This window comes from Terrapene carolina, unplaced genomic scaffold (genome assembly GCF_002925995.2).
Source record: "Terrapene carolina triunguis isolate 2854851 unplaced genomic scaffold, T_m_triunguis-2.0 Scaffold58, whole genome shotgun sequence".
Taxonomy (NCBI): Eukaryota; Metazoa; Chordata; order Testudines; family Emydidae; genus Terrapene; species Terrapene triunguis.
In genome coordinates this window covers 86,945,783-86,972,075 of record NW_020664409.1, presented here as the reverse complement: position 1 = coordinate 86,972,075, position 26,293 = coordinate 86,945,783, and the positions used below count along the sequence as shown (strand labels likewise).

At 39.7% G+C, this 26,293-nt stretch overlaps 1 protein-coding gene across 1 annotated transcript in view; it reads left to right on the top strand.

Moving 5' to 3' along the window:
• The window catches only part of CSMD3 (CUB and Sushi multiple domains 3), a 1,099,171-nt gene that overhangs the window by 449,412 nt on the left and 623,466 nt on the right, over window positions 1-26,293 (top strand). Inside the window, exon 10 of the mRNA XM_026659890.1 lies at window positions 1,298-1,422. Coding sequence (XP_026515675.1) covers window positions 1,298-1,422 — 125 coding nt within the window. The remainder of the gene's footprint in view (window positions 1-1,297; window positions 1,423-26,293) is intronic.

Here is a 26,293-nt window from a genome sequence, read left to right as displayed (position 1 = left end):
AAATAAAAAAATTAAAAAACTCTTTTAGACCCCAATCATGCAAGTACTTCCATATTTGAGTAGCTTTATGCATGTGAATAGTCAAATTGGGTTAGTGGAACTGCTCACCTCTCTAAAAATATTTTGTGATGTTGTGGGCTAAGTTTCATCACAAATTTTTAACCTCTGAAAACAGGGGTAACAAGGGGAAGAGGGGAAGGAGATGGTACTCTTCCAAACCCCTCCCACAAAATAAGGTGCACCCATGTGAGTTGCTAAAATGTGATGGCACCCATAGTAGATTGTGCGGATATTCAGAATATGATAGAGCCTGACACTTGGCTCCTCCTCAGGGGGGCTGTTAGTATGCCCATGGGCTTTGCTAGGGTCTTTGATATTGTCTCCTTGACTGGGGGTGGGGGTTGGGGAGGGAGGGAAATAAGTGGTGCTATTTTCCAAACACCACCCACCTGTAGAACCAAAACAAAATGTCACTTACAATACATTGTGCTCATCTGTGATTCTCCCACATCTTTCTTACATCAGGAATGGAGTTGTTAACAATGTTGACATTAAAAAATGTCATTACTGCATATTTGTCTTAACATCTCACTGAGGTGAATGGGGCAGATTACATCACTGAGTTATTGTTCCAGGCTCTCTGCAGCCTCACATGGATGTTTCTACGTGGTTTACATTTGGTCACATTATTTAGTTGTTCTTCACAAACAGCTAGAGACTTTTTTTTTAATTAAATCTCTGATTCTAGAGAACAAGATAGTGGTTTCAGAACACCATATGAGGTCCATGCTGGCTGCTTTTTACTTCTGTTTTCTTTGTTTAATGGAAACAAGAAGGGACTTTTACCTTTAAGAGCACAGACACAATCACAATATGTTTACAGGTTGTGGCTTGCTAGGTTTCCTCAAAAAAAATTTGAGTCAGCTTTCCATTGTTTGGTTCCTGTTTCCTTCTCTGTGAAGTCTGAAGCACCAAAGGTTACCTCCATATATGAAAAACAGGCAAGCAGTATCCTTTTGAAGCCAATATTAACATCATTTCATGAATAATAGCAGTCAACAGATGCCCCCAAAGATGCTTTTTTAGTTTTCTCCTGTTCTCTTCAATTATGTTAAGAAATGTCTGCCGGACTAAACAATAAGTGATTTTTGTGTCCATTTTGGAACTCCTGTTGCCTCATAGTCATAATGTTACCTGCATCTGTGACACCTGATACAATTTTGGAAAAGAAAGAAGAGTATTCATTATTTGTAAAACGCACCTCAGTATATTCTTTTTTCCTCACTCTGATTTTTAGCTTGGGAGCAACAGTACAATTCTCCTGTGATGAAGACTATGTGTTGCAGGGGGCAAAAAGTATCACCTGTCAGAGGATAGCTGAAGTGTTTGCTGCATGGAGTGATCATAGACCCATGTGTAAAGGTAAAGACAAATTCTTAAACTATTATCACTGTTCTTTGGTTTTCACAATTACTCTTTTGCATTGTTTTACATTTGAAATGATGTCACACTGAAATAATGTCGCATTGTTTTTTGTTTTCTTTTACAAATATATCAATGTTTTCGCTCCTCTTTTCCTTATTTCTTTAATGAGCAATCCTTTTTTGTTTAAAATACATGTGGTGTTACATTTGTTTACCCATTTCTTGAATAAAACCTGACAAATACAATTGGTTTCCATTGGAGGCGTCCTACCATAAATGAGAGCCTAATGGAAGACATTCACTTTAGTAAATAAATAAAACAGATGACTGTTCAGTGACCTATGATACAAATTTCATGTTTCAAACTTGTGATTATTGTGTATGCAATCACTAGTTCATAATGAATGTCCCATATTTCAAAACTGTACTGCTTGAATGGTTGAAATCCATCAGGAAGATTGACCTTTGGGTCAACTCTTATGGGAAAGTTAAATGTTAGGATTTCAATTTTTTGGTGCTCAGCAACCCATGATGAAAGAATGTTCCAAATTTCAGTATTCTAGGCCAATGGGAACATGAATGTTAATTGTGTCAGTCAGTTTGCCATACTCTGCATGATATATGTTATATTAAATAATATTATTTCATAACTTGACAAAATTAAGAAGAATAGCCTTGAACAAAATGAAAGGACTTTGCATGAGGTACTGAATTTTGTCACTATATCCATGGGCTAGAAAGCCTGGGGATGTGAGTGAGTGAGTGAGTGAAAGCAAACAAGCAAACAGGGCTGGGAGCTGAGCTCTGACCAAAAAGAGCTTGAGGACTGACAACTTCAGGTAGAGCACATTGACAGAGAAAGATCTCTGGGTGTAGCTGAAGAACTGGAGCTAAGTGTGGCTTGTTGAATTATGATTTTTGGATTTTATGTTGAGGCCTTATTGAACGATTGTTTGAATTATTTTGTGATTAAGGGCTCTGAGGTTTGTGTAAATTTTAGTTGATATTAAACCAGCCATAGAAAGAGGGTGCTGTGGGTTGTAACAGAGGCTGTCTGGAATATTTAAGAGTCCCACAAAATGGGACTCAGAGATGCCTGTATTGTCACACCTTTACCACAAGGGGCCGTTCAATAAGTGGTCACACCATTACAGTCATTCTACCAGAATGTCGATGGTATATTGTCACTGTCATTTCTTTTTTCACTTAAAAAATTCTATTAATGTGTAGTAAAATGTTATCAACAGTAATGTATACCTATAACACTAAGATACATGCATGCCATTCAGGAAATTCTGAAAGGCATTACCGACTAGCTTTTTTGTTTTTTCAGTCAGATGTCCTTCAGCCACCTGCTAACTGTCAGTAAACACATTTCCTTGCATTTCTCTGTGCAGTGTGCCTTTAGAAGTGTAGCAGTAAATTTCTGAATAAATTAGTATAAAGGAAAACCAATATCTGGGATTTATCTTTGATAATTTCTACAAATGTAACTACAGTGAAGAATGCATTGTGCAATCATAGACATTTGAATAATAATGTAAAATAAAAAGGAAGCTTAACAACCAAGCTAAAAAAAAAAGATAGAAAAAGTTGATATCCATGGGGAAAGGTAGAGTTGCTGATCGTCTTTGTGCATATATATAGGTACCACGTTAACTAAATATCTCACAAGACCAATTAATTCAAGGGTAAAATATGTAACTGATAACTGAAGAGAGAGTGTCATTTACATCCTTGTGCTTGCCTACTTAATAAAAGTAGTACATGCTTTTTTCAGAGCAGATGATGCATGTTAAGAAAGTTATTAGCAGTTAATATAGTGACATATGGTGAAAAGACAAATAGACAGATGGTATAGATATAGCAGTTTGTCATCCAGCACATGCTTTATAGTGTTCATTAGTTTCATTAAAAGTACCTTTGACACAAATTTGGTTTATTCTGTGGATTGATTAGCAGTTTTTGTTATACTCTTGAATTGAATAAAGTCTTCAGATTATAAACTAAGTTTTTCTACACAATAATAATTGGCTCTTTGAAGGTCTATACGTAAAATGTAAAACAAATATTTTAGAGGGATCACTGTTAGCACAAATACCATTTTGATAATAAGGGTTGCAATGGAAGCAACTGCAGAAATATATGTACGCCTCTTTCGTCAATTTACATTTGTGTGCACAAGCAAGCATTTGAACAAACAAAGCAAGCAATTGTGCATAAATGCCAGTTTGTGCAATAAATAGATTTTTTCATGTGTCAGTGAAGGGTTCTGTCAGTGCAGAGGGTACAGTTATATTTTAAAAGATGCATCTGTTGCTCTCCTTTAAAATTTTAACGGAATGGTTTTTCAGTGTCATGTTTGATGTCCTCCCTGGATGTCATCTCCTATAGCTCTTTTAGTTAATTTATGTAAATGATTATACATTTGCAAAACCAATTGAAAGTACACTTTTGAAAAAATGGCAATTTGAATATTAACAATTAGTTACATTTATGTTCTGGGATTGCTTTGAAAAATTTTAAACTGAAAATTTCCAATTCCATTTGATTCATTTGATTCAACAACATAAATCCTCCTGACTAGTTCTCACAGGGCATATGAGTGGCTGATAAAAATGGAAGTTTTAGCTCACTTTAGAAGTTATCAAAAATACCAGCTGGAACTGGCATAGGATCATATTTGTTAAAATAAAAGTTAGAATGAGTCTGAAGCATTTCTGCAGGAGAAATAAAACGAGGTGCTCCGAAGAAAGAAAAAAACTGATACATCACTTATAAAATATAGACAAACACATACTGCTGTAGATTAGGAATTTCCTGTAACCCTTAAGAAAAGGACTAATTTTCAGACTAATGTTTCCTGGTAGGGCAGACTAATTTCTGAACCCGCTGGTCTGTGGCAGACACTATAAAGAAAGAGGCAGAGTTATGCTGGAAGTCTTATTTCAGCTGGCCCTGCCTTGTCCCTACTGGCAATTATCTCTGTTTTCTTGGCGTACTTTTCCAATGAGTCCCACCATCTCTCTCCAATATATCCAGGAGGCTGGTTGGCAGTGAGGAAATAGTGGAGGGGAGCAGGAGGCACTTTCCCTGCTGCATTTCTGAGGACACTTTGAATGCTCACAAGCCAGGAGGATAGCAAGACAGTTTTGGAGGGAGAAGGAAGGAGTGCAAGGGTGGAGCTGGAAGCGAACCATGACTCTGTATATGTGGAAAGAGGTGGGGTTCATTGAAGTGGGCAGTTTCTGAGGGTACATTGCTTATCCTTCATACCTCATGAGGATATGGGATACTCATCCTTTTAGTGCTATGGATTAAGTTATATAGAAATTGGAAAGATTTAGAGTTCAAACCAAATTAGAACACTGAAAGTGAATTTCACACTCTCCAAACTTTGGGAAACCGATCCAATTTTTTGACAATACCCCAAATCTAATTTTAACAAAGAATATTCTGTTCATGTACATTTTTTTTTTTGAAAAAAAGAAGCTGCACTGTTGTAATGAGATACTGCTCTTACATTGTGTGAGATATGTCATATCTTTTCATCCGAAATCTTGATTGGTAGCTCCATGCAGAGTTCACTGGAAGTCATAAAAACATCAGTTGCTGTGGTGAGGTTCAGATCTGAAAGAAATCCTTGCAAACATCCAGCATGACACAAAGAAATGAAATAATTTGACAATCTGTACCCTGGGGGATTCCAGGAGTAGTTAGGGATCAATGAATACCTCCAAACTGTGCACCTCTTTGACACATGATTTCAACAAATTCTCTTAAGAAGAGATCAGAAACCATAACTGTCACACCCCCAAGATCATTCCCCAGTGTATTTTCATCACCCACCCTTTATCTGCATTGAGAGTTTGTCATCTTGGCCAAACCCAAGCCCTCACTGTGGCCAGACATTGGGAAAGCACTGATATCAAACCTTTTGAGTGTGATGAAGATACTGGTGACACTGCAGCTCATATAACGATGCTAGTTCCCTTATAATCTAAAAAAATGTTGACTAGAAAGATGACTGAACAAGAGCCTGGCTTAAGCCTGCATGATTGCTTCCTTGGGCAGAAATATAAACCACCCTCTGGAATCTCAGAGGGGACAATTCAGATCATTATATAGAAAAATCCTCCAGTGCAGAAAGGAACTGCAAACAAGATAGCAAATCTTCATGACAAAAAGGCCTCACCACAACCACAGTAGTTGGTGAGATGGCCAGTGCCAGGCACTGGATTCTTGAATAAAGGCTTAATGAATGCTTGTCAAGGCTGTATCCCCACTTTGAACCTTAGGGTACAAATGTAGGGGCCTGCATGAAAACTTCTAAGCTTATCTACCAGCTTAGCTTTGGTCCGCTGCCACCATCACAAGAATTCCCTCCCTGGGAAGCCTTGAGAAACCTTTCACCAATTCCCTGGTGAACACAGATCCAACCCCCCTTGGATCTTAAAACAAGGAGAAATTAACCATCCCCCCTCCTTCCTCCCACCCTCCTTTCACCAACTCCTGGTGAATACAGATCCAAACCCCCTTGGATCTTAAAACAAGGAGAAATCAATCTGGTTCTTAAAAAGAAGGCTTTTAATTAAAGAAAAAGGTAAAAATCATCTCTGTAAAATCAGTATGGAAAATAACTTTACAGGGTAATCAAACTTAAAGAGCTCAGAGGACCCCCCTCTGTCTTAGGTTCAAAGTACAGCAAAACAAAGATAAACACTCTGGTAAAAGGTACATTTACAAGTTGAGAAAACAAAGTAAATCTAAGACGCCTTGCCTGTCTTTTTACTTACAAGTTTGAAATAGGAGAGACTTGTTTAGAAAGATGGGGAGAACCTGGATTGATGTCTGGTCCCTCTCAGTCCCAAGAGCGAACCACCCCTTAAACAAAGGACACACACCAAAGCCTTTCCCCCCCAAGATTTGAAAGTATCTTGCCCCCTTATTGGTCCTTCGGGTCAGGTGTCAGCCAGGTTACCCGAGCCTCTTAACCCTTTACAGGTAAAAGGATTTGAAGTCTCTGTACACAGAGAGCTGTTACCCTTCCCTTTATAGTTATGACAATGCTCTTTTGGGAAAAGCTTGCTTGTTTTTATATGTCGTCTTGGTCTAGTAGTGGTTGATGCCAGTTGATAAACTATTTTGTGTTTATTTTCTTCTAACTGTTTTCTTCTAAAAAAGAACAGGAGTACTTGTGGCACCTTGGAGACTAACAAATTTATTAGAGCATAAGCTTTCATGGGCTACAACCCACTTCTTCGGATTGGGTTGTAGCCCACGAAAGCTTATGCTCTAATAAATTTGTTAGTCTCTAAGGTGCCACAAGTACTCCTGTTCTTTTTGCGGATACAGACTAACACGGCTGCTACTCTGAAACCTGTTTTCTTCTAGGACATTAACAGATCGATCCCTTAACTTTGACCTGGTGTTTGAGTAAATGACATAAGTGACAAGAAACTTATTTTATATGAGCAATTTTGTTTTCAGTTCAAGAATTCTTCCAGATTAATATATTTTGTAATATTTGAACCATAAACCTGAGTAGAGGCTCTACTTAGGTTTTGACAATCCCTTTCTGATTGTTCCTAGGAATTTCGGGTTAAAAGTGAGAGACATTAAAAAGTGGGTTTCTCCTTTGTTTGGTATCTGATTAGGTTTTTTTGGCCCAGATCCTCAAAGATATTTTGGAACCTAACTCCCAATGGGAATTTGAGGATCTGGGCATTTGTTCTTTATTGTTTATGTTGTTTTGCATCCCTTTCTGGTTCTTATAGATAATTTTACATCTACTTTGTTTCATCAGTAGTTTTTATGGAATATTCCTAATGGAGAGCAAAATTTTGAGCTAGGAGAAAAGTTCTTAAATGTGGTCTGTGCTAGTTGTAGAAGATTTACACTTGACTCCAGAACAGTATAGCTGAAGTACAGGGGGGAAAATGCAGGCAGAATTTTTTTTTTTTTTAATTTATGAAATTATAAAAATGTGCTCCAGCACAGTAAAGTTCTTCATAAGTGTTTCAGCTTATATATTCATATTAACTTAGCAATTGTTCAGCCTTACACTTTGATGAGACTCTAAAAGAGCCATAACAATGTGTGCAAATAACCATGTAACTAATGTCTGATTTTTATTGACTGGTGCTTTGTAGATGTTATAATATTTCTTCTTAAATATGTTAATTTATAAACCTTGTAACACTTCGCACACCAAAATAGGGATGGAGTTATGCTGTCTAAAAAAACAAAATAAACACTTTTTTCTCGCAGTGGTGTTGGTGACAGTGTAGGTTAACTTGTTTCATATTGGCACCAAAAGCATGAAAGGAATTAATATTTAGCTACACTATGATAATACAATATTGCTCTTGAACAAACTAAAGGAAGAAAAATCCAACCATAAGCTTTCCCTCAATCCTATATTTGCTTCTTCTGTACTGCAGTTAACATGATATTTTACAGTATACACTTTGTCACCCTATGCTGCAAGGTGTGGGGGTGACAGTTTTAATCCTGTTTCTTTAGTTTGCTCAGAATGAAGTCACCACTTCTGATATTGGGCAGTTTATCTTTTTTTAAAAATTTATATACAGAAAACTTGAAATTATTTGGTGAGGAATCCCTAGTAGACTGTAATTTATCTTATGTCCCTGTAATAACAAGGCCATGTGATTCTGTACCTTGTTCTGCTAATGCAAAGAGATCTCCCAGTCAAGACATGTTAAGTAAACCAAGGGCCTCTTCCAGCAAACCATTATCCATGCGAATAATTCTTACTCAAGCAAGTAGTCCTGTTAAAGTCAATGAGTCTATTTATGAGATTAAGGAGTATGCATCTGAAGAAAGATTTGAATGTCATTCTCCCCAGAAAATATTCTCAAATCTGTACTGACACAGGAATGTGGCGATCACCATATCATTTTAGACTGGTTGTTCATCTAGTCAAGTTGCTGACAATGACTTGTACCAAATGTTTCTCCTAACCTCACGCAGTTAATGGTTGTCCTATGTCCTGAGGAATGAGATTTTATATTCCTTATTAAACAAAAATGAAACTGTGAATGTTTTCATTATCCATGTAAAAGACTAATCCCTTTTTGAATCCTTCTGAGCTCTTAGTCTCTTTGATATCTTCTGGCACTGACTTCCAAAGGTTGGTTATGTTATGTTTATAAGCTCCTTCCTTTTATCAGCTTTAAATATGTTACCTTTTTAATTTAGTTGTCTGTCCCTTTTTCTTGTATCATGAGAGAGGATAAACATGAGCTCCAAATGATTTTCTCTGTACTTTTCATTTTTTTTTTAAATAAATCTGTGTCTTGGTCCTATTATGTGTCTTATCTGTAATCTAAATAGTCCTAATCTTTTCAGTGAGCTCTCCACAGTGATTCCCAGATCTTATTCCTGCATTGATTCCTTAGAATCCATTAATGTGTATGAATACTTCAAATTACTCCATCCAATGTGCATTTTTCAAGATTGTGTTTTAATGATCCCCAACCACCTGGCTGTGTCAAGTCCCTCCAGTGTTCCTCAGTCTTCTTTAGTCTTGACTAACTTAAACTATATGGTCTCATCTGCAAATTTTGTCATCTCAATGTGTCCACCCTTTTTTGATTTCATTACTCTCTACAAGATTCCAGAAGCATCACCCTGTCGGTGAGCCTACAATGTTGAGTCAGTGTGAAGTGATGTAGTTACACGCATCTTTTTGTTTAGAATATCACCAGGTTCAATCATCACTGGAATTCTTGGTCTTTACTGTCCAGCTTTTAAGTTCTCAGACATGTTTGGCTTTTTTTCACAGTTTACAAATTATATCAGTACTACAACACAGTCTTTCATCTAATAAATATATTAAATACTCCGTAGATAACACCTACCTCAGTTCAGAATCTTGGGATTTCCCACTGTTTCCCCTCCCCCCTCCACATTTATTCCAATGCAGGATAGCACTACTTGCCAGAAACTTGATCAAAGGCTTTTTGTAAGTAAAAATAAATTATAATAACTGATTTTCCTTCATACTCTATTTATTGACACTTTCAAAGAAGTCTAGTAGATTGGAGAAACATGAATAGATATTTTACAGCTCCATATTTAAATATATCTTCAACCAGCCTCCCTGATACTGAAGTAAGACTTCATTCTCTATATATCACAGGAACAAGTTCCCTCTGCATCTGTTCAGTTCTGTTGGTTAGTATGTAGTGGTCGGGTGATTACCCCGCTCCCTTTGAAAAGGCTAGGGCTGCTGTGGTCATTTCTCTCATGTAGTTTTTGGGTATATCTAGACTACAATATAAACCTGAGTTTGAGCCAGGGCTCAAGCCTATGCCCCTTGTATCTACACTGCAATTGCACAAACCCAAGGCTTGGACGCAGGGTCTCAGGACCCTGCAGGGATGGAGGGTCCAAGCTTGAGTTAAGTCGTGACACAGGGTCTGAGACCTATTGCTTTGCAGTGTAGACACAGCCCCACTTGACTCAGGTCTTAGGAGTCAGCTGGAAGTATCCCACAATTCCATAGGACAACTTCCTTAGTCCTCTCTATCCCAGCAATCTGAAATCCACTCTATTAAAAACTGGAAGACACTCTCTCCCCCTTTTTGCTAATGGCAGCAGCTCAGGTCAGTGATAACCCATTTTCTTCCGATCATCAATCTACAATAATCATTAATGATCTGGATGATGGGATGGATTACACCCTCAGCAAGTTCACAGATGACACTAACCTGGGGGGAAAGGTAGATACTCTGGAGGGTAGGGATAGGGTCCACAGTGACCTAGACAAATTGGAGGAGTAGGCCAAAAGAAATCTGATGAGATTCAACAAGGACAAGTGCAAAGTCCTGCACTTAGGACGGAAGTATCCCATGCACTGCTACAGGCTGGGCACCAACTGGCTAAGTGGGAGTTCTGCAGAAAAGGACCTGGGGATTACAGTGGACAAGAAGTTGGGTATGAGTCAACAGTGAGTCAACAAGTGCCCTTGTTGCCAAGAAGGCTAACAGCATATTGGGCTGCATTAGTAGGAGCATTGTCAGCAGATCGAGGGAAGTGATTATTCCCCTCTGTTTGGCACTGGTGAGGCCACATCTGGAGTACTGTGTCCAGTTTTGGGCCCCCCACAACAGAAAGGATATGGACAAATTGGAAAGAGTCCAGCGGAGGGCAACGGAAATTATTAGGGGTCTGTGGCACATGACTTATGAGAGAGGCTGAGGGAACTGGGCTGATTTAGTCTGCAGAAGAGAAGAGTGAGGGGGGATTTGATAGCAGCCTTCAAATACCTGGAGGGAGATTCCAAAGAGGATGGAGTTAGGCTGTTTTCAGTGGTGGCAGATGACAGAACAAGGAGCAATGGTCTCAAGTTGCAGTGGGAGAGGTCTAGTTTGGATATAGGGAAAATCACTGGAATGAGTTACCTAGGGAAGTGGTCTCTCCATCCTTAGAGGTTTTTAAGGCCCAGCTTGACAAAGCCCTGACTAGGATGATTTAGTTGGGGTTGGTTCTGCTTTGAGCAGGGTGTTGGACTAGATGACCTCTTGAGGTCTCTTCCAACCATATTTTCTATGATTCTATGATACAAGCACAGTATGAGACAGTCTTCTGGGTTTGCAATGGAGAGAGAACCAATTAAGCCTTTTTCAAAGCGAGCTGCTTCCTGATAACTTGTAGGGTGGGCAGTAAAGTTTTCTCACTGTGCACCACAGTCCTAGGGCTAATGCAGCCACATTTTGGGGGGGATGGGGCACACTAGGGGCTCTGGGATATGGTTACTTGGACTTGGGTCTGTGCATTGCAGTGTGGATGCCAGAGCTCTAGGTTCAAGCATGGATTAGAAGAGTCTTAATATAGGGATAAAATAAAATGCAGATGCTGAAGCCCAGGATTCCCTAAAATAGGTCAGCTGACTCAAGTTCTACTAACTGTGGGCTTACATTGCAGTGTAGACATATCTTGTGCATAAAAGGACTGTAACTATCCTTTAATTCTCGGTGAAGGTGTAAGAAGGCGGAAATCTCCTTGTTTACTCTTTGTGCAACTGTGCAGGGCTGAATACAATCCGGCTCCAAAGATTGAACCATTTTACCTGCAAAGAAAGTTAACATTTTCAATGATAACTTGCCATTCTACTTGCCAGTAATGATTAATAAAATTAAAGGATAAATTAACCAGACTTAATCAATGACAGTAAATATAAATATTCACTGTTTTAAATAATTACCACAATTTCTTGAAGATTTTTTCATGAAGAAACTCGATTCAGCAGTTTTTCTTTTAGTGACTCAAAATAATGCATTTTAACTTGTGGTTCTGAAAAAACATTGTTGCTTTAGATATATTTTTGTCTAGTGTTTTATAATATAGTAGCAGGCATTTTATTTTTTAAGATTACTACATTGCTGTTTATGTGAAATGTAAACTCAAACTGTTGAAGCTAGTTTACCTCTCCTATTGTTAAAGGGTCACACGGTCAATTTGAAAATCAAATTTATATGGGGAAAAAACCTGTATGCATAGTTTACAAATAACAGCAACAATTACTGTAACTCAAATGGAATAGAGGAAAAGTATGTATTTTTCTCTTTTTAGTTAATATACTTTGGACATTTGACCACACTTTATTGCTGGTCTGTTGCACTTCCTGTCTCATGTTAAATGATGTGCTGTTCAGGCGGGAAGTGCCTGTGCAAATATTTTTCCAAGCCCCGCAAGACGATATTACAGTAGGACTTCAAAGATACGAACACCAGAGTTACAGACTGACTGATCAACTGGACACCATGTGAAACTTGAAGTAACCAATCAGGCAGCAGCAGAGACTTAAAAAAAAACAACAACAAAAACAAATACTGTACTGTGCCTGTATTGCATCCTAAAGGTATGCACAGCTGGGCTGCATGTCCCCACCCCCACCCCCACCCCCACGTGCGGGGCAGACACTTACAGCAAGACACTGGGGCTGCCAGCCCAAGGCAGCTGGAGCCAGCAGAGCAGGAGCAGCACTGGGGTGTGCTGCTTTCACCCTTCCCCCCTCCCCCGCTGTTTTTTATTTCCCTCCCAGAGGCATGCTGTTTTCACACACAACCCCACTGGGAGGAGGTTCTACTGTACTTAGGGTGACCAGATGTCCCGATTTTATAGGGACAGTCCTGATATTTGGGGCTTTTTTTATATGGCTCCTTTTACCTCCCACCCCCTGTCCCGATTTTTCACACTTGCTATCTGGTCACCCTAACTGTACTAGTTACAGCAGCTACAAAGCTGAAAGTGAAGAAATGGTCAGAAGGCAGGCATGTACACATGGATCCTTAGAAATAGAGTAGGGAAGCAGAAACTATTAACATTATAAAAGGGAATTTAACAACAACAAAATCTGTACATGCTACCGAAATGGTGAAAATTTAAACACATATTATGGCTTTAGTGTAGCTGGAACCATCTCAAACTTGTTCGGATTTGGGCAAGCAGAGACAGAAAGAATATCTGAAAGCTTTTATTTATATATAATAATATCCTAGTAGTCTCATGACTCTTAGAAGGATCATCTTTATTTAAATGCAGATGTTACCCCGTTGATGTTTGTTACCTATTTAATTTTGCTTACCAAGTATTATTTTCTGCATGGCCACCTTAGATAACTGGGTCTATGGATGAGGGGAAAACAGTGGATGTGTTATTCCTTGACTTTAGCAAAGCTTTTGATACAGTCTCCCACCGTATTCTTGCCAGCAAGTTAAAGAAGTATGGGCTGGATGAATGGACTATAAGGTGGATAGAAAGCTGGCTAGATCGTCGGGCTCAACGGGTAGTGATCAATGGCTCCATGTCTAGTTGGCAGCTGGTTTCAAGTGGAGTGCCCCAGAGGTCGGTCCTGGGGCCGGTTTTGTTCAATATCTTCATTAATGATCTGGAGGATGGTGTGGACTGCACTCTCAGCAAGTTTGCAGATGACACTAAACTGGGAGCAGTGGTAGATACGCTGGAGGGTTGGGACAGGATACAGAGAGACCTAGACAAATTAGAGGATTGGACCAAAAGAAACCTGATGAGGTTCAACAAGGACAAGTGCAGAGTCCTGCACTTAGGATGGAAGAATCCCATGCACTGTTACAGACTAGGGACCAAATGGCTAGGAAACAGTTCTGCAGAAAAGGACGTAGGGGTTACAGTGGACGAGAAGCTGGATATGAGTCAACAGTGTGCCCTTGTTGCCAAGAAGGCTAATGGAATTCTGGGCTGTATAAGAAGGGGCATTGCCAGCAGATCGAGGGACGTGATCGTTCCCCTCTATTCGACGTTGGTGAGGCCTCATCTGGAGTACTGTGTCCAGTTTTGGGCCCCACACTACAAGAAGGATGTGGAAAAATTGGAAAGAGTCCAGTGGAGGGCAACAAAAATTATTAGGGGGCTGACTTATGAGGAGAGGCTGAGGGAACTGGGATTGTTTAGTCTGCAGAAGAGAAGAATGAGGGGGGATTTGATAGCTGCTTTCAACTACCTGAAAGGGGGTTCCAAAGAAGATGGATCTAGACTGTTCTCAGTGGTACCTGATGACAGAACAAGGAGTAATGGTCTCAAGTTGCAGTTGGGGAGGTTTAGGTTGGATATTAGGATAAACGTTTTCACTAGGAGGGTGGTGAAGCACTGGAATGGGTTACCTAGGGAGGTGGTGGAATCTCCTTCCTTAGAGGTTTTTAAGGTCAGCCTTGACAAAGCCCTGGCTGGGATGATTTAGTTGGGAGTTGGTCCTGCTTTGAGCAGGGGGTTGGACTAGATGACCTCCTGAGCTCCCTTCCAACCCTGATATTCTATGATTCTATGATAACTTTTGGCAATATGACAGGTTTTTATTGTGTGGAGATGAGCCTGAACAAATTAAAATGTTTTTTTTTTTAAATATGTCTGATCCATGATAGAGGGTGACAAAAACAAACACAACCACCAAAAATTCAAAAATCTAACAAGCTGAAAAGTGTGACATTTGATTAACATATTTATTTCCGAGTGAGTTGTGATTGAATGTAGAAAACTCTGGCAAAAATAGTTAGTTCCCAGTACTACAAATACTTATGCATGTGATTAATGTTAGGCACATGAATAGTTACACTTACTTCATGGGGACTGTTCACAGGGTGTACAGATAAGCACTTGAATGTTGTCAGGGCCTTATTCACTCATCCATCATGTACACCGGGGGTAGGCAACCTCTGGCATGCGTGCCGAAGGCGGCACGCAATCTGGTTTTCAGTGGCACGCACACTGCCCGGGTCCTGGCCACTGGTCTGGGGGGCTCTGAATTTAATTTAATTTTAAACGAAGCTTCTTAAACATTTAAAAACCCTTATTTACTTTACACACAACAATAGTTTACTTATATATTATAGACTTATAGAAAGAGACCTTCTAAAAAGGTTAAAATGTATTACTGGCACGCGAAACCTTAAATTAGAGTGAATAAATGAAGATTCGGCACACCACTTCTGAAAGGCTGCCGACCCCTGATGTACACAGTACACATCTTCAGTGTAATTGATGACATTGTTACAGACAAAATTTGCTTGCTTAACACAAACAATTAGCTAATTTTAAATAAATACTGAAATATTTTCCAGTTGAAACATTCCTTCCTCATATTTACATTTTAGGGGATGAAACAAATAAATATATTCACATCTGATTGATTAGACTTCCTCCCCCCACACCTACCACCCCTTTCTCTGCCTGTTTGTCTCTTAGCCTCTAACGAACATTTCTGAGTGATCTATCTCTTCTATAAATCTGACTTCTGGCAGGCAAGCAAATAGAAATTGAACACCTGTGCAACAGATACAATAGTGTTTGCACAGAGCTGATCCATTATTATCTGCAGAATGACAAAGGGTTGGTAATAAATTAATTATTTGTGCCTGGGAAACCTAAAGGACAGCTGCCTTTTTTGTTTTTGACAATATCACTTACATGAATCTGAATGTGACAGAAACTAAATTTCAGTTTGAAACTGTGGATTTTTTTTTAAAGGGCCAAAAAATAGAATAGAGGCTTTCATCTGCTTCCTGCTCTGCCTGGAACTATTCCCTTGATGCTGGAGACATCAGTTGCTCACTGGATTGTGGATTTGGGCTTGGTCCCTCTGGAAGCGATTTAGGTGATGGGGCTGTTTCTGTTGTCTGTGAACTGCTTTCCGCTGGTGCACTAGGTTGTATTTCAGGCTCCGGTTGAGCTTCTTGTGCAGGTTTAGCTGCTGCTGCTAGTGCAGGCTAGGTGGTGCCCTCTGGTGTTGGAGTTGCAGACGAGTTGCAAGCGCTGGCTTCAGTGCTGGAAATGGTTCTGGTGCTGGTTGCTCCACCAGTAATGGTTCTGGGACTGATTCTGGCTGGGTCTCTGTGACTGGATGCACTACTGTAGTCGCAGATGTTGGCATGGGGTCCAGTTCTACCACGTCAGTCTGGGTCTCTGGTAACACAGACTGGGCCCTTGTAGAAAGCTCAGGAACAGAGCTAGACGTGAAGGCTTGCTTAGCCTGGCTGCAGGTGACCATTCCCACCCTCTTGGCTAGTTTCACATGGTTGGCCAAGTCTTCCCCCAGCAGCATGGGAATGGGATAATCATCATAGACTGCAAACGTCCACATTCCTGACCAGCCCTTGTACTGGACAGGCAGCTTGGCTGTAGGCAAGTAAAAAGAGTTTGACTTGAAGGGTTGAATCATCACTTGGGCCTCTGTGTTGATGGATTTGGGGTTCACTAAGGATTGGTGGATAGCTGACACCTGTGCTCCAGTGTCCCTCCATGAGATAACCTTCTTGCCACCCACACTCACAGTTTCTCTTCGCTCTGAGGGTATCTGGGAGGTATCTGGGTCTGAAGACCTTTGGTGTGACCCTGGTGCAATGAACTGTAATATGTTGGGGTTCTTGGGGCAGTTGGCCTTTACATGCCCCAGCTCGTTACATTTAAAACATCGCCCAGCTGACTGGTCACTGGGGCGAGGAGAGTTGCTGGAGAATGGTGTGGTGGGATGATAAGGTGTCTGGGGTTTTCCTTGGGGTGTAGGTGGGGCCTTGGACTGCCCCCGGTGGTATGGTGTGGTCTCGGGGTGTCCCTTCTGGTATCCGCCCAAACTGCGACCGGGGTTGTTCCTCTCTGCTACATCCACCCATTTTATTCCAATTTGCCCTGCCTCTCTGGCAGTCTGGGACTGCTTGTATTGATCAGCATAAGAAGCAAGACTTTCTGCTGAGTCCATTTTCTTATCCCATAAACACTGTTTGACATTATCATTGGTCACAATCAGGAACGGCTCCTGTACAACCAAATCACACATCCCTTCAAAGTTAGTTACACTCCTTCCTTTGACCCATTTATCTAACAGATCCTTCATCAGGTTTACATAAGTCACATTACTTAGTCCAGCCCCTCTCTTAAGGGCTCTAAATTTTACTCCGTAAGTTTCAGGTGTAATTTGAAATTGTTTTAAAACCAAATCCTTAAATTTACCATAGTCAGAAGCATCCTCAATAGGCATCTTGTTGAATATGTCCAGAGCTCTTCCAGTCAATGTGGTCATCTTTTGATCTTCAGGAATTGTATGGAGGATGCACAGTCTCTCAAAGGTGATGAAATATTCAGCAATATCACTGGATTCATTATACTGTAACTTAGTCACGCCCATTTGTGGATTTTTGGGGAGGTGGAGCCAGCTGCTGAAGGGTTCCGTCGTTTCCACTCCATCACCTCCAGGTCATGCTTCATCTCTCTTTCCCTCTCCTTCTGAGCATGCTGCCTCTCTTTCCTTCTCCTCCAGTTCATGCTGCCTCTCTCTTTCTCTCTCCTCCCTAGCAGCTTTTTATCTGGCCACTTGTGCATCAATCTCCATTCATTTGAATTCCAGTTGTCTTTCATGTTCCTTCTTTCTTTCCTCAGCTTCCAATCTGGCTAATTCCATTTTTTTCTGGACCTCACTTTCTATCATCCTAGCCTTCCTGAGCTTAGCCTAGCCTAATCCGAGAGCTAGAAAGAAAAAAAAAAAAAAAAAGCTTGTGAATTCCCTTGCAGGAACATAACTACTCTGCCCTCAGGCTGCTCTCAGCTTAAAAAAAAGTGTCCTTTTAAAAACAAACCTCCGTGTTTTTCAAGCAGCCAAAAGGAAAAACGGTGTCCTTTTGAAATCCTGAGGACTGTGCTTCTGGTTTAAAATGATCCCACCGTGCTGCCACCATGTCAGGGTTCCCTCTCCACTCTGAACTCTGGGGTACAGATGTGGGGACCCACATGAAAGACCCCCTAAGCTTATAAGTACCAGCTCAGGTTAAAAACTTCCCCAAGGCACAAATCCTTTCTTGTTCTTGGTTGGTATTGCTGCCACCACCAGGTGATTTAGATAAAGATTCAGGAAAAGGACCACTTGGAGTTCCTATTTCCCCAAAATATCCCCCCAATTCCCTTCACCCCCTTTCCTGGGGAGGCTTGAGAATAATATACCAGACCAGACCCTTTATCTTTAGGACACTAAAATCAATCAGGTTCTTAAAAGAATAACTTTATTATAAAGAAAAAAGTAAAAGAAGCACCTCTGTAAAAATCAGGATGGAAGGTAATTTTACAGGGTAATAAAAATATTTAAAATACAGAGGATTCTCCTCTAGGCTCAAATTCAAAGTTATAAAAACAGGAATAAACCTCCCTCTTAGCATAGGGAAAATTCACAAGCTAAAACAAAAGATAATCTAACGCATTCCCTTGCTATTACTTACAATTTCTGTAATTTTAAATGTATCGTTTCAGGATCTTTTTAGGAGCTGGTTTATCTGCTTAGTCTCTCTCTTTGTCCTGAGAGGGAACAAACAAAAAGAGCACAAACAAAACCTTCTCCTCCCACCCCCTCCCACCGCCACCAGATTTGAAAGTATGTTCTTTCCCCATTGGTCCTTCTGGTCAGGTGCAACTAGGTTAATTTAACTGATTAACCCCTTACAGGTAAGGTGATTCTGTACCTCTGGCCAGGAGGGATTTTATGTTACTGCATACATAAAGGTTGTTACCCTTCCCTTTATATTTATGATAGTTCCCAAGATCTCAATCAAGATTGGGGCCTTGTATTCAAATATACAAGAAGGCATTATTAATGCCCCAAAGTGCATACAATCTGATTTTAGATTAGACTAGGTTCCATCTAGTTCACAATACCATGTCCAATAGTGACCAATGCCAGATGATTCAAAGTGTAGCCTTTTATTTGATTTAAAGTACATTTTAGGGATGTTGTCTTACACAATCATGGATTCGGCTGTAGTTGCTACGGTTTCAAGCTCAACAGAGTGAACTTGTCTCTGGTGCTTTTCTCAAATTCGGAGACTCTAGGGACAAAGGAAATCCAAGGATAATGACTATAGACTCAATCACAAATACAAAGTCTTATCTGTATTAAAAATTTTATTAAAGCAATAAGTAAAGTTACAATTACCCATGCATATAGAAATCCTATACAAACCCATGCAATAATTATAACTGTATTCATGCTCTCATTCTCAATGATATTCTAGCATCCAATGACCCTCTCAATAGACTATCATCACCGGAGGGATGAGTCCTGCTGGGGTTTCCTGTGATGTCATCCCTTGGGTCTTCCCACTATTACCCAACCATGGAACTGTCTTTTATATTGTTATTCTGATCACAGCTAATACCATATGCATAAAGGTGTCAACTTTTCCTTATCCATATTTTCATACCCTATGAATATTGGAGTGTCCTGTTTTTCATAGGTTGTTCGTAGCTCCTGTTATTTTTATTAGCATTTACATATGACATATATTGTGCAGTTAAGACAGATACTCAATCCGGTGTCTCGTGGTCTTGGACAACGCATTGCTATCTATTGAAATCCATTTTTCCATAACATCAACTATTGGCACATCTTATGCTGTAACCTTGTCACTTTGCTGGCAGAGGGTTATTCCTAGGTCACCCACTCATGTCAAGCATTCTTAAGGCTATGGCCTATTTTGGTCAGCTTGTAGGCTTTGCATTTCAGCCATGCTTTACCTATATACCTACTACACACTCATCAATCCTAAATACTTATCCTATTCTTTTATAATCCTACAACCTAGATTTACTTAGCATACATTGATTGTATATGAAATATCATATAAACTGACCATAACATCAGACAGTACAATGATAAATGGATGATAAAATGAACTAACTATCTACAAAAGGAAGGTGCAGGAACCCAAGAACCCCTCCTCTTCCATATCCTTTTATGGAAAATAATAGAAAATTATACTCTTTCTATAGGTTTTAAAGTATCCTATAGAATAATTAGAAAATGTTACCTCAACATTTTATATTATTTAAGAAATTTTAAAGAACCTATAGGAAGGTATTTTTTAAATTAAATGCTATAGGTGTTTAGAATAGTTTCTATAGCAGCACAATGACATTTTTATAGAAATATATTTTTATAATCTCTGTCCAATTCTATAGCTTTGTTTTTACCTCCACAAATGCCATCTTTGACAATAATAGAATAACTGGTTCATAGAGGCATTTTCTTTCTATCCTTGAACTATGAGGGTTTATAGATGTTATTTTATTATTCTTTCTATGTGACCATTTACCTATAGATGTCTCAACATTTTCTAAATCCTACTGAGAAATTTGCCTTGAGCAATTTTGTTTCAATGAGTTCCCAAGTTTGTAGTGCATTTAAAAATATAATTAGATTATAAATGTATCTCTCAATTTAATTGAAAGGCCCATTGTTCTTACACTATGAGATTGTTTACCAATTTAATCTCTCTATAGAAAATACTGAATGGTATTCCTCTGTAACATTGTTTTATTAGTCTCTGCTCTCATTAAACAGTACTGACTTTTTCTCGTATGAAGACTTTTCCATGTCTCTCCCATGCCAGTAACCATTCAGTGGTACTGTGTAGTAACATCTTAATTTCATCATTTCATTGCTACTTCAGTTAATCAGATGTCACATTATGATAGACTTGACATGAAATCTTGTTCTAGGATGGTGATTTCAGACCTTAAGACCTAGTGTACCACATCTAAAACTGAGGAGTGCTTTGTGTACTGTTTTGCATGATTTTAATCTGTGTATTTATAATGGATTCCTATAATGATACTAAAAACCAACTTGGTCATTCCCTACTACAGCCAAGAACTATTGTTCTTGGACATAAATTAAATTATGTTACTACTGCATTGGATGGAGACAGTGTTTCTTGCTATGTGAGTCATACATAACAGGGCAGTTACAGAACATATCTGTCTACCCATATATCTGTAGAGACACAGAAGATTTCAAACTGTTCAAAACATCTCTAAATATGAGGGCAGATTCTAAAGACAACTGAATTTTAAAGAGACATTTGGTCTGACAAATCAGATTGTAGTAGCTAACGACAGAACTACATCTCAAGTCTGCTTGAATCAAGTATGCTTTAAAGGCAGGATATCATTCTCTAGAGAGATTTTATGCTTGATCATAGTCAAAAGATCATTTAAAGAACCAAGTGAATCTTTTAAAAAGAACAAAAATAATGGGTACAGACTATCTATCTTAGGTGTTGTGACAAAGTTCCTCCTCTGCCTTGGTGGGTTCTACGCTTTCTGTCTGATTTGCTCGCCTCAGAGTTCATGGCAGTCCTCAGTTTGGCTCCTTTTGTTAGTGGCACAAACTTGCCGTTCACTTGCTAACCTCATCACTGGCCATCTCTTGCAACAGCTGGGTGACAGCTACAACTCCCTGGGCTACTTCCCCATGGCCTCCTCCCAACACCTTCTTTATCCTCACCACAGGACCTTCTTCCTGATGTCTGGTAACGCTTGTAGTTTGCAGTCCTCCAGCAGTACGCCTACTCACTCTCAGCATCTTATGCCTCTTGCTCTCAGCTCCTCACACACACCTCACTAACTGAAGTGAGGTCCTTTTTAAAACCAGGTGCCCTGATTAGCCTGCCTGTCCTAATTGATTCTGGTAGCTTCTTAATTGGCTCCAGGTGTACTAATTAGCCTGCCTCAATTGGTTCCAGCAACTTCCTGATCGTTCTGGAACAGCCCATTATCTTACTCAGGGAAAAGGGACCTGCTTAATCTGGGGCTAATATATCTACCTTCAATCACTCTCCTGTAGCCATCTGGCCTGACCCTGTTACAGTATTTGTATGGCTCCCATTGCCATACTATCTGAATGCCTCCCAATCTTTAGTGTGTTTATTTTCGCAAGAGATGTAGACAATCCCACCACCACCCTGCACATGCACACCAAAAAAATAGAAACCATGGACACAATGTTGTTCTCTGAAATAAGTTCTGCATAAAAATTTTGTGCTAAAATATTCTTTTTCTACATTTTATCTAATTTAGGAAATAATGTACAATAGAACCTCAGATTTAAGAACACCAGAGTTACAAAATGACCAGTCAACCACACACCTCATTTGTAACCAGAAGTACGCAATCAGGCAGCAGCAGAGACAAACAAACAAAAAAAGAAAAAAGAAAAAAAAAGCAAATACAGTACTGTGTTTAACATAAACTACTATAAAAAAGGGAAAGCAGCATTTTTCTTCTGCACAATAAAGTTTCAAAGCTATATTAAGTCAAGGTTGAGTTGTAAACTTTTGAAAGAAAACCAAAACATTTTATTCACAGTTATAAATATATCAGATACAAACAACCTCCATTCCCGAGGTGTTTGTAACTCTGAGGTCCTACTGTACAATATCAAAATAGATTACAACAAAGATGTGTAGTGCTTATTACATGGGCTGGCTTCATTTTAAATGGATTTTATATACTATAAAAAAATCATTTCAAATAAAAACTGATTTCTACAGCAGCAGTGACAACTATCCATTATAAAATGACCACAAAATACTGAAGACAGATAAACGATATACTGATGATGATTTTTCATTTTTTATTTTTTATTTAAAAGAGAGATTCCAGTTACTAGTAGTTCTAATTCATGAAGGGAAGGATTTTGAACTCTGATTTTTACCTCCTCATCTACCCAGGCTTATTGTATATCACTCAATAGAAGATACCTTTGTGATCTAAATTTTAGGATAAACCTCACACCCTATAGTAATGTTGAATGGTTAAAAGGTCACAAAAATGATCAACTTATTCCTAAAGATGCTAAATTGCTCTTCAATACCCCTGCCAGATGCTCTGTGCACTGTGATGTTATTGACAGTTCTGAAACTGGTCAACTTCCTGGGCAGCAACAAAATGTACCAGAAGCAGTCATAGCAGAAAGGTGTGTGTGTGTATGTATGTATGTGTGTGTGTGTGTGTGTGTGTGTGTTTTCTAGCAAGCTAGCTAGAACAGAGAAAAAAGTTAACATTATAAAATTGTTTTATATCAGTAATAAACATAGTTATCCTTAGGGATGATACTTTCCCGGAATATCTGTGATTAGATCCGCACCACATTATCCTACAGCTGTCAGTTAGGTTGTTCTTGTCAGAATTTTAACTGGTGTCTGTGGGTATCAAATGTGCAATTGCTGTAGATTGTCTAACATATTCTCCATAATATCACTCAGCAATATGTTTCTGTGAAGGTCAGGGATGATTGCATCGTTCCAGTTAGAGATAATTATCAGCGAATCATTTTAACTTGGGGGGAAGAAGGCAGGGTAATAACTGAAAAAGAAAACAGCCTCCATCAGTATGAGATTTTTTGATTCTTTTTAAATTTTATTTTCAACAGTGTTAGCTTTATTATTTAAAGGGCGATGGGTCTGAGTCCCCCAAATTATTAAGCATTCTTTGACAGGATTACTGGCCTGGTGGATAGAGAGGAAGTAGTAGATGTGATATATCTTGATTTTTAGTCACATTTTCAACACAGTCCCACATGACTTTCTGTGACAGCATGTACCAGACCCTCTGAGGGCCCTGCTGGAGATCTCATAGCCCTGCCATCCTCTGCCCCAGAAAAGGGCAGTTGAGAGGGTCTCCAAGCTGCCTAGAGTGGCTGTGTGGGACACAGCCAATCAGAAAGGGGGTGCAGGGAGCAGCCAATCAGGGCCCAGCAGGCTAGCATAAGAAGAGAATGAGATCAGTTTCTTGCTGGAAATTGGGGAGCATGGAGAATGTATGGCTGGCTGAGGGAGCTACAAGACCTCTGACAGGGCAGTCCTGGCAGAAGCTGGGGGGAGTGAGAAGGAGCTGTGGGCTGGTTGCTGGGCTCATCTGATGGCCTTCTCCTAATGAAAGGCGAAGAAGGTATGGGGCTGCAGAGAAGTGGCCCAGGGAATTAGAGCAACAATGCGGCTTAGATAAAGGGACATGGCAGATGGCTAGTATCTACAGAGTCCCTGGGCTGAGCGTGGGTCCCCTTTACTCCCCATTAGCCACTGGGTTTGTGGCCTGAATGTTGAGGCACCCTAGAAAGGGAACTGAATTCTTTAGTGGCCCAGCATGAGAGCTGGGACCTGAAACATCCAGAGAGGATGAGGACATTGCCTCCATGGAGAAACCCTGCAGTAGGGCACGATACCAGGGCTGAGACCATTGAGAGACTATGGGACTAATTAAGGACCTCAGCCCAAGCAGGGCTACAGGGAGAGAAAGTGCAGGCCTGCATGCACTCGACCAGGGGCTGCTCGTGAGAGGTGACTGCACCCCACTACACTTTCTCTAGTGTTTTCTCAGAAAACTAGGGAAATGTGATCTTGATGAACTCACTAATATGGGTGTACAACTGCTTGAAAGACCATACTCAAGAAGTAGTTAGCAATGGGTCACTGTCAGACTGGGAGAGTACATTTAGTGATGTCCTACAAGGCTTAGTCCTTTATTAATGACTTGGATTATTGAGTGGAGAGTGTGCTTATGACATTTGTAGATGACACCAAGCTAAGATGGGTTGCTAGCACTTTGGAGGACAGGACAGCATGAGAATTAAAATTGGAGAATTGGTCTGGATTCAACAAAATGAAATTCAGTAAAGATAAGTGCAAAGTATTTTACTTAGGAAGGGTCGGGGGGCAGGCAGAGTAGATCTCAGCAACAGTGGCTGCTCTGTGGCCAGGAATGCTGAAACAGAGGAGGGTGGGTGAGTTTCACTGGAGCCAATTGGCTCATTCTTCACCCCATTAATTGGCAATGGGTGGCATGGGGAGGTGGATCTCTGCTCCACTCTCCTACGCTCCTGGAATGATCCTTATGCTTGGGGCAGAGGAAAGGGACAAGGCAGCGGTGCCAGAAGGCATGGCCCTCCTCCAGCCAGGATTCCAGGGGTGGCTATTTCCCTGTCAGCCCAATAAATAGTGAGACTGCACTCGCTTTATTGGTTAACTTCCTGCCTCCTGCTGGCGATGGCTGAGAATCCCAAGAGACTTCTTGTTGAGTCTTAAGTATGTCAGCTGCCTTTGATATCATTGATCACAAAGTGTTGCATACACAGTTCTTGTCCCTGAATGGGTAGGACAGAGTAATTCGTGAGCACTTAATTTCTTTCTTGCTGGAAGGACATAGAGAGGGCTGTTGCCTTGATGATTCTTTCATATGAGGTACCACAGGGTTCAGCCTTGCAAACTGTCCTTGTCCTATTCAAAGTATATATGGTACACTGAAGGAAATAAGGAAGTATGGGCTCAGATGTCTCCAATATGCAGATAACGCTTGGCTCTGTCTCCATGTAAGAATCAAAATAAATAGATGCAATAAAAGAAAAGAGAATCATAATTTTAAAAATCTGCAGTAGAAAAGAGGAGTTGCACTTTTCCTGGCCAAAAAATAAGCAGTGAAGTGTATACACAAACTCTGTGTTAGAGTCTCTACTTACTGATTATTTGTAATTTAAGATTATTTAGAGGCATGATGACAAATTGAAGCTGCAGAGCATACCATGTGCTGAAAAATCTTATTAATGCAAAACCAAGAAAATTGCAATCCCATCAGCAAGCTAAACATAATGATGCTATTGGCAGTGAAATTGAACTCTTCAAGCATAAGAAGACAATTTTATTTAAAATCAACCTACCAAAATCATTATCTTCAAGAATTTAAACATGGATGTGCCCTTGAAGTTTCCTACTCTTATGCACTACAAATTTCTAAAGTCAGGAAGCCACAATAAATTGCTGAGAAACTTTTGAAAGTGGCCTGCATTAAAATAGTTTAATGTGTGATGTGCACACTAATGGCTTAAAACCTGAAAAGTATTTTTTTTTTTTTGTAATGAGACTGCTAAATGGATAATTGATTAAATGGCTGGGAACTGTGAGGACACTGGGAGATTCCTATTTCACACCTCAAAACCTCCATACTTTGTATTCCCTTTAAAGCAACAACCACGAAAGAGTCATTGCTGCTTTTTTTTTTTTTTTTTTTTTTTTTAAAATATTGGCAATGATAAACTTAAACAAGACTGGAGAGAGACAGCTGTAAAATAACTGCATCTGCTGTTTCTGGCTTGGTTGCAAATTTGTTATACATGAGTGTAATGTCAAATGATAACAACATTTTTCAGTAACACCTCAGGAAGGTGAAACAGATGTGATATCACAGCATCAAAAATGAAGTGATTCTGATGGCCGCACTATCATTTTGAGGTATATTTCAGTGGAAATTCTTAAAGGAAAGATGATAAAAAGGCTTAATGCCTCCATAAAAACATGGGTGTCAACATAAAAGTAGGGCTAAATATTTAGATACTGAACTGCAAGATTTGTCACAGTACCTCAAGTTAAGGAATCATTTTTCCTCATATTTGTAAAATGGGAATGATGCTTCTCTCCTTTGTAAAGTGCTTTGAGATCTATTGCTGAAGAGTGCACTGTAAGAATTAGGTAGAGCAGGGGTCGGCAACATTCGGCACG